The following is a 17,155-nucleotide window of genomic DNA, read 5'->3' as shown; positions in this document are numbered from 1 at the left end:
ACCACCAAGACTGTAATCAAAAACAATGACGACTGCCTGAACCAAATTGCTTTGCTCTCACATATGTCCATCTAGTGGAAATGTTTGTCGTGGAAACATAATGAGTTTTGGGTTTCTATTCAAATTGGGACGGACGGTGCCATCATTCTGAACGTTATGACGAGCGATGACACCTTTGTGATCCTCGGCATGACACGACAGGAACCCCTGCTGGAAACGGAGCAAGCGTGGCGACAATGCCGTCCGTCCGTCCATCCGGAAGCTTCGTTGTGATAACTGTGCAAGTGTTAGCTGCAGGGGTTATTCGCACAATAATTGTTTCTGCCAAGCCATACGTCTAGATGACAAGAGGGGTTGGGTTGGGGGGGGGGCACAACTTTCCCTTTTCAATAATTCATTTAGCAAGCCGCAACTATTCAGGTTGGTGACCAAGACTTTTTTTTTTCTTTAAACCACATAACGTATCTAATTAAATTGTTAAACACATTGCCGCAGCATGCAATTTCAGCATTTGTTTTGCCTTACTTACCAAAATCCTCAACAGAACAAGTACTTAAAGATTTCACCTTGACAAAATATATTAGCGGCATCTGCACGCAATTAAACTTGGCACGGAGGCTTTAATTCTTTGTTCATTAGCACTTGAGTCGAGCGTGTTGGGTAATTCAGCCACTTCATAACAGCATTAGACGAGCGTGGCTATTAAAAGGCATTCATCTCCTGCTAAATGTAGACAAATATACTTCATTTGGGGAGAGAGTCTCAGAACGGCTCAGGACGTGAAACCCTGCAAAAAAAAAAAGAAAAACTACAGCTCACCGGCATGCACCGCAGTTTAGATTTCAGCGAGCGGGCGGCGGCCAGCTGCAACCCCACACGTTTGCGTCTGGCCATACGGCCGCATCAATGCGGCTGAGGGGTCAAAGGGTCAATGAGTAATTAAGACATGCTTGCCTGAGCATTCCCCATACACACTTTGAGTCCTGATGAAAGGTTGCAAACGAACGGTGTAGTCCAATACCGCCGATCACATTTCAGTAAACGCTCCTTGTTCAAGGCAATTAGAATGATTAAGATAGTGTGGTGTCATCGCGCTGTTAAGGGGGATTTTACCTGTGAATCATAGATGAGGTTTTGACATTTGATGATTGCAACGAAAGCTACGTAACAACCAACAACCAACACATGCAACAGTTGGACAGTAGAATGTCTTAACCCGTTGAAACAAATACAATCAGGGAAACAGTTTGAAGCTATTTTAACTGAACCGCTTTTGAATACTCAATCGCAAGTACCTCCATTTTTCAATATTTCCATATCAGGAGATGACCAAACGTGAAATTCTCTTTCATCCTGCTTTTTACGCTTACAGAACGCAATGACTGTTGGTTTAGTTTAAAGAAAAAAAGAAGAAAAAACTGGATTTATGTACAAATTGTAACATTGATACTGCAAGTCCAGCAAAAAACTTCCTCTACTCCCAGCACGGTAAATAATATTCAACACTTTTTTAGTATTTCAATCAATGAGCCAGTCGAGTGAGCAAGTATCAAACTCAAAGAGGCATGTCAGCTATTTTGCAGCCTCCTGGTGCAAAGAAAGGGTCAAAAGGCTACATTGATTAACATGTACGACAAGAAATGATACCTTCGTCCTCATTGTGGCTGAAAATGAAGTGGCCAAAGCCAGAAAATTGAGGTTGCTGATAAATGCTATTAGGAGGAGACGCAGAGAGGTGAGGAAATCAATATGTCACTTTGTCAGGCCGCCGCCTCTCTCAAGTGTGCAGCAGAAGGTAAGCGACTGCCCCGTCAGCAAAGCACATTACCAGAAATCAAAGGCTGAGGAAGGCCTGAAGGAAGACACGCACGTGTCCGCCGACACACAACCAACACTTTGGTGATTAAAACCTATTTTATCACAGCTGTCTTGTCACAGCAACACGATTGACTAGCTGCTGCATGGAGGCTGATCACTAATTTACTTTAAAATAAATGAACAGAGGTTATTTGGATTTTTGCTTCGGCCTTGTAAAATGAAGTGGGTACACAAGCGCACACACGAACAAAATTTCATATTAAGTGAACACAAAATGACTCACCTAATTGTTGATGTTCCCACATGTTCTGATTGCTATTGTGCTTCAAGCAAAAACAAATTCTTTGAACAGAAACTAGGGCAATGACGGTTTGAAAAAGGCATTCTTCATACTATGTCTTTTTTTTTTTTTTAATCATTCAGATTTGTTTACAAAATACTTGTGTCAAATTTACAAGATATTTCTTTTCACTGTACAGGGACCATAAAGCAATGCGGTCACTTGATTAAAAGTAAAAGCATAAAATGTTACTACGACCGAATATCTATTTTGGCGCAAATTGTTCATCCATTTTTAATATTAAGAGTACTCTCTAAATAAACACTGTTAGTGTTGTGTGTCAGCGTGATAACATGCATGAGCGACTCTTCCATTGAAACTTGAAATCTTTAATAATTTAACACAAGGACCACTTGAGACACAGAATGACACTCGTGTCAATATGTCCACTGGAGCTTTTCCTTCGTAAAAGTAAATAAGACAAATTACAGTCTTGCACTGGAATATTGTTTGTTTTTGGGCTCAATACTGAGCACCTTCGTCTTCCTTGTAAGCAAAATAAACTTTGACAGGGCCGACGCTTGTCCGGACTGTTTCTGCAGCACCGACAACCATCCAGCAACCGATTCCATAAGCCAGACAGGGAATACCTGCAACGCAACACACAGTGTTTACTGCCGTATTGTTTAATAAAGAGTAGTATTGATTGATAACAGATATATAACATATTGAATACTGACCTAGATTGATAACTTTGAGGATAGTGAAAAATCTGTCCTCGAAGTCCAGGTTCTGTTCTGGTGCTTTGGTGCAGTGGTACTTAATGAATGGAAAGCATCCTGTTCTCAGTATGTGGTAGTTCGCTCCTCGAACGCTCCAATTGAAGTTGGACAGTCCAAATTGGTCATTGTGGACGGCAGCGTAGCGGACACAGTAAGAAGTCCACGGTGGGAGCTTTCGCTGCTCCAGGTGGCAGGTGAGCACCTCCGAGGCGGCAGGACGAGGTCTTGATTTGCCAAAAGTGCTCGGAAACAGCGCAACTTTTAACAAGGCATTGTGCACTTTTTTCAAAAGCTCCCTCATCACTTGTACTTTTTTATTTCTATTTTAAATAGCTTGAGAACTTCAGAATGAAGAACGGTAGTGATGAGCTACTGTCTCTTTAAAAAGTGGAGGCTAGCACACATGAGCCTCCCGTGAAAAGGACACACGCTACTTAAACATCATTACATGCACAAAGACATAGGTTACAAGTGTACTGTGTGAATATGTTAGTCTTTAAAGCACATTAAATATGAAAATGGAGAGATGACCTTAGGAGCATTTGCAGCTACGTACCAGTAAATGGGTGCTCACATTACAGTCGTCCGGCTGGAAACCAAGGCGGCGGAACTCAAACAAAACAAAAACAACTAATTTAATTAATTAGTACTAGTAATAATATCAATACTACTACTATTACTAATACAAATGGGTGTCTAAGAAATAGAATAAAATAGAAAACAAATGTCATAGATGGACGGCGCATAGCGTGAAAGGTTTTATTTGTAAATTTTAAAAAAACTCACCTAACATCAATTACGTTTCTAGTATAGAAAATGGATGGATATTATTAGTGAACTTAATGAATTTTTAAAAAATCCAAAATAAGACATGATCAACACATTACTCCTCCTCTACATGAAGTAATTTATGGTCTCACAGATTTATAACAATTACATTTCTTAAATATTAAGCAAAAAAAAAAACATTTTGGTCATATAAAAATACATTTTGAGTTGTTTACTTTTGTAAAATGCCAATCAAATTTCAAGACCGGTAGTTATTTCATACTGAATAACATTGACGTGGGAAAAAAAATGCCATATGATGTTAGAAAAAACATACCCCCACCAAATTGCTAAAAGGGGGCTATTTATTTTTGAGGAACCTCCAAAAAACACATTCGTTGAAGGGTTCAGGTGTGTCACATGCATTGTACGCTGTGTTAAGTGGTAAAATGGTGACATGGTTGGTGGTTGTACTCTGCAGATGTGTCCTCAGGGTCACTGCTGAGTTTGGAGAGGCTGTATGATTAGTGAACATGATGAGTGTCGGGGCACATGTGCTAAATTGTTGGGCCTTTCTTAATTAACCGCTGGGAGGAGCAATTAATGTTCCAGAAATGTGCCAAATACAAGACGGCTTTCATTGTACCACGGCAATCGAAGAAACGATTCAGGTTGCTTTTACCTCTCTGCTCTGTATGTGATATAAATAACAATGGATACGCTGATTACTTAAAACTGTCAAGGCTCAAGAGGATAACAATGTTGCAGGTTTTCCAGCACCTTCGGGAGAAGACCAAAAGCGTCGGCCTAAGCCTGGGTGAGCGAGCACAGGAGATGGGAGCCAATAACTCTGCTCTTGTCAGCCGCATGTGCCGCACACAGCAACAATAAGTGTCCAACAGGGACTTAATTGTGTTTGTAATATGCAGGCCCCTAATGATGGCTACGGCTAAAACCATTAACCACGGCGGCCATTCAACTGCTGGTCTGAGGCGGCGTGCCACCACTAAATGAATGTTTGCTCAAATAACACAAGTTGCAGATTAACGCGCGTAAACTCCAGCGTAGTGCTAATAAAAGACGTCCATTGTTTCAAGGCCTGGCACCAGGTTGATGAGGTGTTCAGGCATGCATAAGCATGCATAATGAAACCGCCATGAATTATTAATGTGTTGATTATTTAGACTCATCTATCAAAATGATAATGAAGTCAGCACCTAAACACCAATTGGGCTCTTTGCGTAATTACAGTATTTAGTTGTATTTAACCAAAATGAAGAGCAAAGCACTGATCTATCTTTGTGATTACTGCAGTTGCCTACTTATTAGTTTGTTAATCTCCAAAGTCTTAGCCTGCAGTTGTTTGGTTCATGATTGGGTCAAATATACTTTTCACATTCAAATCGAGGTGGATGATAAATCTGTTAGTCCTTCTAGTGCCTTTCAAGTTAAACAGAAGAAGGCTTGACACGTATGGAGGGGGTCAGTCGTGGACTCACCAAGTCGATCCTTCACCGCATATACGTGGACACGGTTTGCCCTGAGCCAGTTTGGTAGGCTGGTGTCTGATGCGAGCTTCCCATAAGTGCGTATGCATGTATGCTTAATGGCATCATTAGATGTAGATTAAGGGGTCAGGTACGGTCGTGGTCTCCTCCTTAAACAGGCCTAATTTTCCCTGTAATATCCTAATAGCTATGCCCTCTCTCTAAACGTGGCAAATAAATCACCAGTGAAGGAGTTGTTAATAACTAAATGGCAGTCAGCTGCCTCCTTTGGCTGTTCCTATTTGTCAAAGTAAACACTCCTGCCAGTAAATGCAAATGGCCGCTTGTCAGAAGTCCAAAGCGACTCGGACCGGCTCACTTCATCTTCACTATTGCCATATATGTTCTACTTGGAATAATCGTGACGCTGTGTAATGGTCTCAAATGATGATGGATCCATCGGCTCGGGGCTGCACTTACTGATTCTCATTTAACTTTCCTATTGTTTATTTATTTATTTATTTGCAATTTAATGCCGCACGGACATTTAAAACTTAAAGCGAAAATCTATAATAATTTCAGCCACTTGGATAGATGATAGGAATGGCCTAATTCTTGCCAAAATCCAATCTGTAAGTCAATCTGCTTGGTAAAAATCATCAACGTGGTAACCTAGTCTGCTGAATTACCTCCGAAAAGCTTATAGAAAATATAAGAATGAATATACAGAATATAAGTGGATATGAATCCTAAAAGTGATCGCAAGACATCACTTGGGCAAAGCGTGACCGTGGACCGTCGCTTCTCAACATCAGGCGGATGGATCCTTGAGAAAGGGCCAAACTGGACAGCGCACGTCCACTCCACTCACTAAAAATCTCCCATTGTTGCTCCTAACAAAGCTGTGGGAAATGTAAGTCTGGATTGTACCTGTGTTCTATTGCCTGGGATTTTCATTAAAAAGCCCGATGCTGCAGCTGAGCCCCCCGTCGCTCCACAATGTGAGGAACGACCGCGCAAGGGCAAACATATGTGACCCAATTCTTCCCATCAAATAAAGTATGCAGCTTTCGGCAACAGGTTTGAATCTAAATTGATGTTTAAATCCAGACAGGTTTGCCCATGTGGCTCGGCGCCCAATTCACAGCCATGCCTTTTTAATACGGCTGCCTCCATTGTGTCATGTAGCGTTTACGGCCTGCCTTTTAATTATGCTGTCAGTGGATCCCATTGAAAATTGAAGGGCGGGAAGAAAAAAAAAAAAAGCCACTAAAAATTGAAATTTGATTTTAAGAGTGTCATCATATCCTCTTTACAACATTTTAATGATTATCCAATACAATTGGAGTATCTAATACACCTTTACAAACATAATAATGATCAATACTCTCAGTGAGACATTAATACCAATGAACTCTGAGTTTTAATTGACCATTTCCTTGTTAAGCCAGAAAAAGCCACGTGACAAAGCAAAAAATAATTATTTAACGATTAAATGACATTGTCTCAATACCGCTTTCGTCATTGTGTTAACATCTGTTAAATTCGATACTACCCTCTAGCGGCTAGCTTTGCCTTCATTTCAACTGAGACATCGAAAGACCGTGTGGGTGAAACGAAACAAATCGATTCACAGTAAGATCCACCATAAAAAAATAAAATAATGCTTGGCTTTTCAGAGGTGCATAAAAAACAACCTCTCACTGTGTCCTTTAGATGACTAAAAGGCACTCCAGTATTAAAATTGTGGTTTTACGAAAAAGCCCACTTGAGTTACAGACCGGGCTGAAATAGAAAAATATATAAAAAAAATTAAAAAAAATGTATTGTGACTTTTGAATGAGTATCCATTCTAATAGCCACAAGCCATTATTTCCCCGTGCACGTGCCCTTTTCCAGTCTTAACGGTCGGACGATAAAAACAAAGCATTTCATTTTACAGATTGCGGATCAATAGACGGTCAGTGCAGTCACGTGCTGATGGGAGCAAAGGTTAAACCATCATAAAGCAGCGCATTTCCACCGTTGTAAATCAAGCAGCTTTCGGCAAAACTTAATTGTGATAAATGAGATTGGGATCCCGTGGCAAAAACAATTTTCCGTCGGTTAACCAATGACAGGACATTCTGGGGTAGATCACTCTAGAATGACCTATAGTCTGAAAGATGGGGCGGGGGGGGGATCGAAACGCCCGGCATTGTAAGGTCAAAGGGCACGCCTTAAATGGTGGAATTGGTGTATCGACACAATAAAGGCTGACAGTTTATTAGAGGGTCATGTGACACATTTGCTCTCTGCGCACACTGTTTGACTTGCCTCTCCCCACATCCCAGGGGGGTTGTACGAGAGGCCCCCTCCCCTATCTGCTCAAATGCCTCCCTGATCTTGCCTAAACATTGATCCGCTTCTGCAATATAGTGAAATGGAACAATTTGACACCACGTGTTGCAATGCTCTAAACTGCATCCATCACATGGAGCCTCCTTGCACGTTCTCACCTTCTGACCCGTTGCATGAACTGGATCTCTGAAAGCTAACCTTGCCCCACTGAGACTGGGTCAGCACAGCTTGGCCCACGCCTTGGAGATGGAACAAACAACGAGGGAAGGAGAATATGTTAAATTGGTCTAAGAGTGTAATGGCATCCAAAACATCACCCCTGAGCAAACACAGAGGGTTATACTTGTTACCCAGGAGAGGCTTTTGGAATATGGACGACGAGTGAAGGACAGCGAATTGGTACTGATGTATTTTTTTAACCAATGACAGATAATTGAGTAGGCAAATAAATACATGTTGTGCACGGCACTCTACTGTAATGGTGTAATCTAGGCATTAAAGGGAAGTCAACTCCAAAAATAATATGCTGTATGTGCACAAGTCGAAACATGGCATTCTGATTAATATTGCGCAATATGAGTTATGCAGCAAAATTCACAATTGACATCACAGTCGCCAGGTCTCACGTCAAACTCGGCTTCAGGAAACTGGTGAGCTGTGATTGGTTGTGACCTGACACCTGTGATGTCATTGGCAGTCAACAGCAAGTGGCAAAATGGCCGCCCCGCGATGGATCAAAACAGGTGGAATTTGAATGTTTAATTCATATTCCCAAACATTAATCAGACCACTGTGTTTTGGGCTTTTAAAACATACATATTCTTATAGAAATTGCATCGAAATGAGAATATTGACATGGACACTGTTCAAAACATTGTGTCAACCATGTATCCATTCAGTTCTACTTGGTAAAACGGCCACAAGAGGGCGTCTCGGTATCAGCGATTGATATCAGCCGCTGCTGTAAGTACCCGATACGTGGAAACAAGGTGAGTATCGACCGGATACCGGTACCTAGTACCATCCTGTGTAACAAGCAAGCAAAGCACCACTGCATAAGCTAATTCCGAGCTGAGTTCCATTTTATCATCACTCTCCGAGTGTTGAGCGCTTTTCTGCAAATGCCCTTGAGTTATCCGGATGACTCCAGTAAGTTCTTGTTATCGCCGAGACCTTAGGTGGCTGCTTCAATTTCTTAGTGGGCGCCTGATGGATGAAGTGGGAGGGGTCAATGTGTGAGTGACAGCCTATTATCAGAAGGCCTCCGGAGTCTAATGGCTTTAAAGTCACAAGCGCAGAGACGGCACCTGCCCCCAATAACAAGTCTTTCTCTCGCGTCTCTGCCGAGCGGCTGATGAATACTGAAGCTAAGCCCATCTATCTGGGGATCAATCAGGAGCACGACAGGGATCGATAGCACTCTTGTTTCTGTAACTAGGAGGTGCCATAATGGTTTCGCCACTTAATTACGTTGTCAATTTCTAACTTTTGTTTCAGGTGTCTCTTAAAGCGTTTGGGAGCATAAGTGCAAGCTTTGCTTTGACAATGTGTGAACTCGCTGGTAAACAACTGTAAAACCTTTCCGGCCGAGCCATAACTTCCATTTAATTAGAAAGGGCGAATCGCTCAGGAATAACATGGCGAGGAACGCTGTCACTGAAATGAAAATAATTGACCTTGCTACATCATTTGTATATCACGTGCTCTCCAAGGAGCATTTCAGGATAAAAAGAGTGGTGGCTGTTATAGTATTTGGCCGTACAAAAGCGGCACTATTTCCAACTTGTCATGAAAAGTATCACAAGTGAATTTCAAGAACATCCTTTCATCGATCTACACGGAGCGTTATTTGGAGTGGGTTCCGTGTGAGTTGACGAGAGATGATGCTGTTGATATTCCAGTCGTGTAAGAGCCATCATCATATTCAAGTACTGTAAGAGGAGAGGTCAAACGCTGCACAGTGATTTCCCCCCTGTACAAACCATAAAGCACACAATGGCGCGGCAAAAAGTGTGAGGGAACTGTTGTCGTTTGAGACGGTAGAGCGAGCTCACCCCGGGACTTTGCCTATGCACTTGGACCAAACAGCAGGCCACAAAGGCAGGAGACGGCGAGGGAGATGCTTTTGCAATAAATTCGGCCGACTTAAACTGCGTACGGTGGCCCGTGATGGGATTCCGACTTTGCTTGGTATCCACGTAGAGCCCCGCAATCTGCCCATAAATAAAACAGATGTTTCCCTTTCTCCTTGATTGCCGCTCGGTTTTCTCGAGCGCACCGTGAAACAACAGCGCCGGCCGGGGATCTGGTGCAAGTCGGGGCTGAGTGTTTCACTCTGTTGTCGAAATGTTCATTTACCGGAACGCGTTCCTGTGCCGTGAGGAATGTCAAGTGCAATTTCAATTATTTTGCCCGAGGAACTCAAATGATATTTGATCCAGATTACAGTAGGGCAGTAGAAGACAAATGCTGATTCTAGTTTGAATCAAAATGAGTTGCACAACTTTGATAGTCTAATTGTAAGCGTGCATCTCAATTTTAATTAAATTTTTAAGATAAGTCATTTTTCTTTCACTCGTGGAATAAAAACGGCTTAATACACAAAAAGTCAGTGCCTATAAAAAGTCTACACACCCCTGTTCAAATGCCAGGTTTTGTGATGAAAAACTGAGATGTGTACGTACTCTCGTAATTGGGATGTGGCTCACATTTAACCAATCACAAACTTCTTATTCTCCCCAAATAAAGTTCAGCTGTTCAATTGTAGTCTTTTCCTTAATTTTCCTTTCGTTCCAGCAGAAGGTCTCAAAAGCACACAAAGAACGTGTGTAAACTTTTTTGATCGACTGTATTCCATATCATGTTTAATCGGGATGTGTGCCAAAAATTAAAGGGCAATTAATTACATTTGCGCAGTGGGAACAATTCTTAGTCACTTCGCTTTTTAAATGACAATCTTAACCTAAATAAGGTATTGCTCAAGATTTGTTTGTGAGCAAAAAAAGCAGGCCTCCATCTGTTGACGCTATTAGGTGTAATTTTGACCCTCTTGTGCCTAATGATGCGTACGCAAGCTGCGAGAGTGCTTAAGAGTGGATGGCCCCCTTCAGGCGTTGCATGGCTGCCGATCTACATGTCTTTAACCTCTTTGTGTGCGGAAAAGCTCAAACGGGCTCCGGGGCTGGAACATCATGCCTGAGGCTATAAGGGGACCCCCCCCCCCCCCGCTGTACCTCTTCATCGTCCTCCTCCCCTTCTTTGTCGGACTGTTGTTGTACGCAGCCGGAGGGGAGATGATAGTTGGTTGATTCTAAAGGCTTACGTTGTATTACCAAGAGTCAAGTTCTTCACGCTGAGCCTCAACAAGTCATAATTAAACAAATGTGTCTGCGGAAGCTAATGAAAATCAGATGAACCGCTAACAAAATTTGGCTTTCCACCAAAATATATTTGCTTAATATGCAATTTAATTGTCAGATTTTAGCGAACAATTATTTTGAGGGGGGAAAAAGACTTTTGCATTTTAAATATTAATTGGCAATCATTTGTTTTTCATGAAATATTCATCACTATTATTTTAGGAGAAACTAATAATGGCCCTCCCCCAAATAATGAATCTAATCGGAATCTGTTATTGCGTGTATTCCGGCCGAGTGGCCGGCTAATGAGGGTTGTATCTCAAAATAAACGGCAAAACATCCATCCGCACTTTCTGCTGTGAAGGAATCAAATATTCATGCTTGTTTGTTTGAACCTTTATAATCTTTCGACACAATCCAAATTGCTATCTCCAATATTAACTGGCAGAAGAGCAGAAGGCCGTCGTAAAGCCTTAAAGCGGTTAATGTATTTTATGGGAAAACAATGTCACCGTGATAAAAAGATTCAGGCAACGCGGAACACAGGATGTGGGCTTTGCTTTGATTAAAAGAGCGAGGTTTCGAATAAAGGCCAGTTAAAGTGTTGCGTCCATATGGCCCCAAGGCCCCGAGGCTGTGGGCCTGCACTCGAGGGCCTCGGCACTCTTTCCTCTCCGTGGGACCCCAGCTGGTGAAACAAACCCCATTTACGCGCTGCCTCGGCCGCCATTATGGACCTTGGCGGCGGCTCAGCCTCGCTCTACCGTAATTAACGGCCCCGATGCCACAACAATTACAGCCCGGCGCCGCGCCGCGCGTACGCCTGGAATGAGGGGGACGAGCTAATGGGAACAAAATCAGAAAACAAGACGTCGGAGATGAATGCGCCTCCTTTCAAAATGAATAAAAAAGTCAAACGGTTGTGCTGCAAGCTCACAGTCATTAGGCTGTAAATAGTTTACACAAAGCTCCCCATTAAATGGCAAAATGCGGTAATTAACGCATGACAGAAAATCAAAGGCTATTTGTAAGCATATGAGACATAAGAGCCAGAAGCTTGTGCACAGATTACAACTGTAGTGAATGAATAATTGGCAATCATTAAACACATTTTATTTGTTTGGACTGGCTTTGGGTTAAATTGCTTTGCAAAACAAATGATGCCGTTGTTTAGAATCATAACAGTGTGGCGGTTTTAGCTTGGTTTTATTTGTAAAGAGTTGCAGGATGTTCCACTGTCGCATTATTTCGTGGATTTTTTTTTTTTTCCCGTTAAGACAGTGTCAATTATTAACTATTTTGGTCCAACTCTCCTGTACTGTACATTGGGTGTGGTGTAATTCCACTTTTAACCATAGATGGCAGCACACTTATTTAGTTAGATGTGAATTCAAAGAAGAACACTAAGGAAACTACTGGGAATGATGAAAATCTGTTTTTTAAGCCTACAGAAAGAAAAAAGACAGAAAATATCTGTAGAATATTTTGTGTTCTCTTATGTTTCTGAATATTTCAAATGTGTTTGGAATACTTTCAAAGTGTGTTTAAAACAGTTTAAAAACATAAGTGTTGCAAATAGGACATTTCTAGATACTTATTGTGGGGGTGGTCTAGAATGTAATCCCACAATTATTGTATTGTTTTCGCTTCTTTGCTGACATTAATCAGTTGTTCTTACTGTGATCCAGCTACTCAAATTATTTACTTTTGAATTGTCAATTTGATCATCCGCCAATGGCAAACCCAATGCAGTTTTCTAACATAAGCACAAAAATAACTATTGTCACAGCCTATTCTGGTATGTTTACAAGCAGACAGGAATCCAGTCTATTCTTGAGCTGCCTCATCTCAACAATGGGCACAATCTTCATTTCAATATCCAGCTGTTCCTGTAATGTCGTCTGCTGTTTATCTAGTTGCTAAGATGTTAACTTCAAGTGGCTCATTCTTCATTGGTGTGGGGGGGGGGTGGAAAAAAAATAAGAAGAATGGCAATAAACTGTAATTTGTGCATCTTTTCTCAAACATGCTCTTTGGAGGGAGCCATAAAAACAAAGTGTGGCACTTAAAATCATTAATTCAGGCACAACTGCATGGATCTGAAATGAAGCTATTCAGATGGGAGTCAATATGCAGTTACACTGCATGGCCGCAATGAAGCAAAGCAGCAGTATGAGTGAGATCAAACATTCCAAAATTTGCCTGTGGACCATTTCAATATGATCAGTTTGGAGAGAGTCATAGAAGCTTAACATTTTTGCAACTGCACCATGAGGTACGAAAGAGACCCGACTTCGTATGATCCTTTTGAGAGGCGAGCCGTTGTTTGGTTGAGCACAAAACGTGCTTTGACGTGGGAGTACAAATTTGAGATACTGGGAACTCACCTCACTTTACAACACGGAGCGGTTGGCCTTGATTCTCTTCGGGGAGGTAGACGGAGAAGGACTGTACTTCTAAGACACATTCCAAGTCTGTGGGAAACAAGGGCAGAAAGATCACTGCAGCTCCAAAGTTACTTTCCAACGGTTGTTCCTTGACCTGATTTATCACTGTGTACACAAAACAGATCTATTATTGTAATAGCCGGCAGGCGTTTGACCTCTCCTGTTTTCCAGCAGGTTGAATTGATAAAAGCTGCCGATGGGAGGCCCATCCTATCCTTCACGTCTTTAATGTGTGCTATAGCAATGAGCTCCTTGGGAATACAACTAATTACTCCACATCTGTATTTATTTGATCCACAAGGAATTATCCCTTCTGTCACTGGCAGAATGCGCTGGCAGCCATAGGTAGCGGTGATTCATCTCAGCAACAATCGTCTACTGCGGTGTAACAACAAAACAGTGGGAAGATCGATAGGAATAAATGAAGAATACTACGTGGCGCTCATAAAAAAAAAAAAATGTAATAAATGCACAGACGAGGGACAGGATGTTAAATGCTAATGCAGCAATTTGATCAGATTGAGTCCATAAAAACAATGCACAACCGCTAAAAATGTAGCAGTTAAATTGAGTTAATCAAAACAAAGAAAGCAGGATAGAAACCATTAAACATATCATAATTAAATCAAACTATATTCCTCTGATGTGTTTACCCAAAAACAAAACAGATGTTAAATTTCAGAAGCTGTAAAAGGAATGGCAAAGATCAAGTGTAGAAAGAAAACAAGGCAGTATTGAGTTACCGTCTCCTCTACCGCCTCCTACAGGATTATTTATGAACTACAGGCTCATGACTTCAGTTATGGTTCCTCCATTTGTTTTTGATCTGGTTCATAGGCAGTGTACATACATACCTGTTGAGCAGAAAGGTTGCTGCGTTGTTTCTTTCTCCTCGCCACACCTGATGATCTTAGTGTTTTAGGATCAGCGCTCTATGGACGGCTCACATTTCTTCTCAAGATGTCATTCAAATGAAGTGTATCAGAAAAAGGTGAAGAAATCAAGTAGTTAAAGCTGGGGGGGGGGGGGGAAGAACACAAAAATGAAATTCCAGTTTAGATGAATAGTCCAAGATGTCTTCCAGATGATATTTCCCATTGAAAAAAAATGACATGTAGAAGATTACATTTTGTTCAAAGGTATTAGGCAATGACAACCTCCTACCTTTTTTCTTTTTTAATCAGTCTCCCTATGTGGATGTTCGGCAGGACAGCAAATTGCCTGGAGCTCAACCACGAGGGTATCCTGTCAGAACAAGGCCAGAAAATATGTCAACACCACTGTTTCCTATCTTCTCTAATTGCCTTTGCTCGGAATCTGCATTTCGGCACAACTACCCCCCCGTTGAGTTCGCTAATAGACCTTGGGGGTGGGGTCGTTAAGTCTAATCATAACAGAGGTGTAAAGTCTGATGATTAATTCGGGTTCATATTTCGGCAGGGGAGGGACCTGTTGCATCATGTCCGGCCACCGCTGGGCTCCGCCCGGCAAAACCTCCAGGAGCGTGCTCCGGATTTTTGCCTGTGCCACAATCCTCAACTGAATCAAGGTAATTAAATGATTGGATTCATGCTAATTAACAACAATGGGGTTCAACTTTCTAATTATCCTTGTTCACACAGCAGCCTCTGTAGCCACCCCGAGTGCACATAAAGCATTCCATCTGCTAGTAATTAGGCCCAATAATTTCAGACGCTTGCAAAATGATTTGCAACGCACGTTCCTGATTACAGTCTTAAATGCGAGCGCGGCGGTCCAATCGCATAGTTGGTGCTGCGCTGGATGCAAAGACAATTTTGTCTTTATTTTATTCGATTTCATCACAGCGGGGAAAAACGACACCTTTGTGCCAATTGCAAATATTTAATGGAATGGCTTTTCATTTGCCTAATCTGCAAATTAAAGGGCAACGGGGACAAAATGCTTCTGTTCCCCCGGCACGAGGACAGTCATCTTCCCGCAGAGAATCATTTGAATGAGACCGAGTTCCTCGACGGTCGTAGAGTGGGTGAGACCGAAGAGAAAAAGAGAACGCTAATAAAGTGATGCGGACGATGGTTAACTGGGAAGGACTGTGTGTGTTTCCAGTTGGCTGCCAGATGCTGAGGATGGAGAGAGGGAAATCATCCCATTTGCTGCATTGCTCAAACCAATCTCTCTCTAGGCTAACCGAAACAAACCAAGCATAAAAATAAGAAAAAAAACACCTTAATTAATTTAAGCATTTACTTTGAAAACATCTTCTCACAATTAACCCAATCAGCGAGGTACATGATGCCACTGCCGGGGGAAGATAAGCAGGTTTAATTAACAGGCGTTGAATGTTTAAAGAGAGGGAACATGCATTTTGCGCATGTATACACACACAGAGTGGTGCTAAAACCAAATGAACTTGGAGGTGCTAATTAATGAAGTGTCAGTGCGCTTAAATATGTGCAACACAAACATTTGTGCGGATAACATGAAACTGCATTATTTAACCATGAAAATGAAACCGAGAACTCAAAAGCTGGAAAGCTTTGCGTTCCTTGACAACGAAAGGTTCACATATTTAATTCTATGCAGTCCATTCCAAGATGGAACTTTGGGATAATATTGCAGATCAACAACTGAGTGTGAGTACTACTAAGAGATACCCCAAATGAAGACATAAATTAAAGACTATGACACTACCATCAACAAACATATAAAGTTTTGCTGCTCAGGGGAACCAAACAACTTGACTCGCTTTGATTCAAATGTGTTATCACTCATAAAACACAAGTTTGAGCCTCCTGACGTCACTTGATGTCCACCCCCCACACAACCTTGTTCTCCTCAGACCATTGAGCTCTCTGACAGACCACAAGAAGAGTCCAGGTGCTGAGGGATACTGTGCCCAAAGGCACACATCTGTCTCCTACTGGGCTGTGAAAACATGGCAGCTTTTTTTTGTTGTTGCTAAAACAGAGAGCTTCTGGCACAGGTGCAGCGCATTGTGAAGCTCAGAAGGAGTCGGCAGATAGCCAGTGATTAGCAGTTGGGGAAGCTACGGCTGTCTTATTGGCATGCTAGAGCAGGTATGGACGTCTGTCCTGAGACAGCTGCGGAGCACTAGCCCGTAGCGCAGCAATCAAGCGCCTGTTTCTTTCGAAGAATGCTGATGTGCGGCAATCTGCCGCGTTTGGCGGCCAACTCTTCCATCTGTACAATATCACGATGACAGTCTCGGCCTCTTCCTTGTCACGTCACCTCGGGCACTTGAGTGGCCAAAACATAACTGTAGAAAGTGTGTAAACTATATCTAAAAGGAATACCGACCTTTGCGAAGATGGATGTGTTTGTTGTGACAGGGGCAGGCCGGTGACCTTTATGTCACCATTGCTCTGTGCGTGAGACCTTTAAGCAGCTATTAAAGCAGAAGGCTCCCATCACTCTTCACTCCAGCATGAAGATCGAGTCCAACCTGCAAAGTGAAGTAGTAAAGATGAGAAAGGAACAATGATAGCCAATTCATCTCAATTGTTTCACAAAGGTAATGTGGCTCGAGGCATGGGCTATATGTGCAATTAATATTAAAACACACGCTGGAGAAAGGGAATCAATGTAAACCTTTTCAAAGTGAATAACTGGAAAATATGATGTCCCTTTATCCATTCATCCATTTTCGATACTCTTTGTCCTCATTAGGGTCGCAGGTGATCTGGAACCTACCTATCGCAGGTAATTTAGGGGTCATACAGAGGTCACATACAGACACATTCTGAACTATGGACATTTTAATGACTTCAATGAATCTAATGTTTCTGGAAAGTGGAAAGAAGCTCGCCACACGAAGGCCTTACTTGATTTAAACCAAATAGCAAAATAGTTAACTTAAGTTTAATCATTTGTT

At 41.9% G+C, this 17,155-nt stretch overlaps 2 protein-coding genes across 10 annotated transcripts in view; both read right to left on the bottom strand.

Moving 5' to 3' along the window:
- The window catches only part of skor1b (SKI family transcriptional corepressor 1b), a 47,399-nt gene that overhangs the window by 29,879 nt on the left and 365 nt on the right, over positions 1-17,155 (bottom strand). For 5 of the 9 annotated variants that reach the window (XM_068651138.1, XM_049724142.1, XM_068651142.1 and 2 more), the window contains exons 2-6: positions 16,873-16,974; positions 16,582-16,726; positions 14,446-14,526; positions 14,136-14,295; positions 13,222-13,308 (exon numbers count right to left, since the gene is read on the bottom strand). The gene's annotated coding sequence lies outside the window, so the exon portion shown is untranslated. Of the gene's footprint in view, positions 1-3,436; positions 4,320-7,633; positions 7,715-13,221; positions 13,309-14,135; positions 14,296-14,445; positions 14,527-16,581; positions 16,727-16,872; positions 16,975-17,155 lie in introns of those variants that run through there. The other 4 variants (XM_068651137.1, XM_068651136.1, XM_068651139.1 and 1 more) reach the window with 4 other exon arrangements.
- Positions 2,472-3,474, bottom strand: c6h15orf61 (chromosome 6 C15orf61 homolog). The gene is made up of 2 exons (XM_049724163.2): positions 2,839-3,474; positions 2,472-2,748 (listed from the first exon to the last, which is right to left on the bottom strand). Exons 1-2 carry the CDS (start codon positions 3,179-3,181, stop codon positions 2,621-2,623), a joined length of 471 nt encoding a protein of 156 aa, XP_049580120.1. The 5' UTR covers positions 3,182-3,474; the 3' UTR covers positions 2,472-2,620.

The sequence above is a fragment of the Syngnathus scovelli genome, chromosome 6 (genome assembly GCF_024217435.2).
Source record: "Syngnathus scovelli strain Florida chromosome 6, RoL_Ssco_1.2, whole genome shotgun sequence".
Lineage (NCBI taxonomy): Eukaryota > Metazoa > Chordata > Actinopteri > Syngnathiformes > Syngnathidae > Syngnathus > Syngnathus scovelli.
Note: the sequence above shows the minus strand (reverse complement) of the source record. Positions and strands in the feature narration are given on the sequence as shown.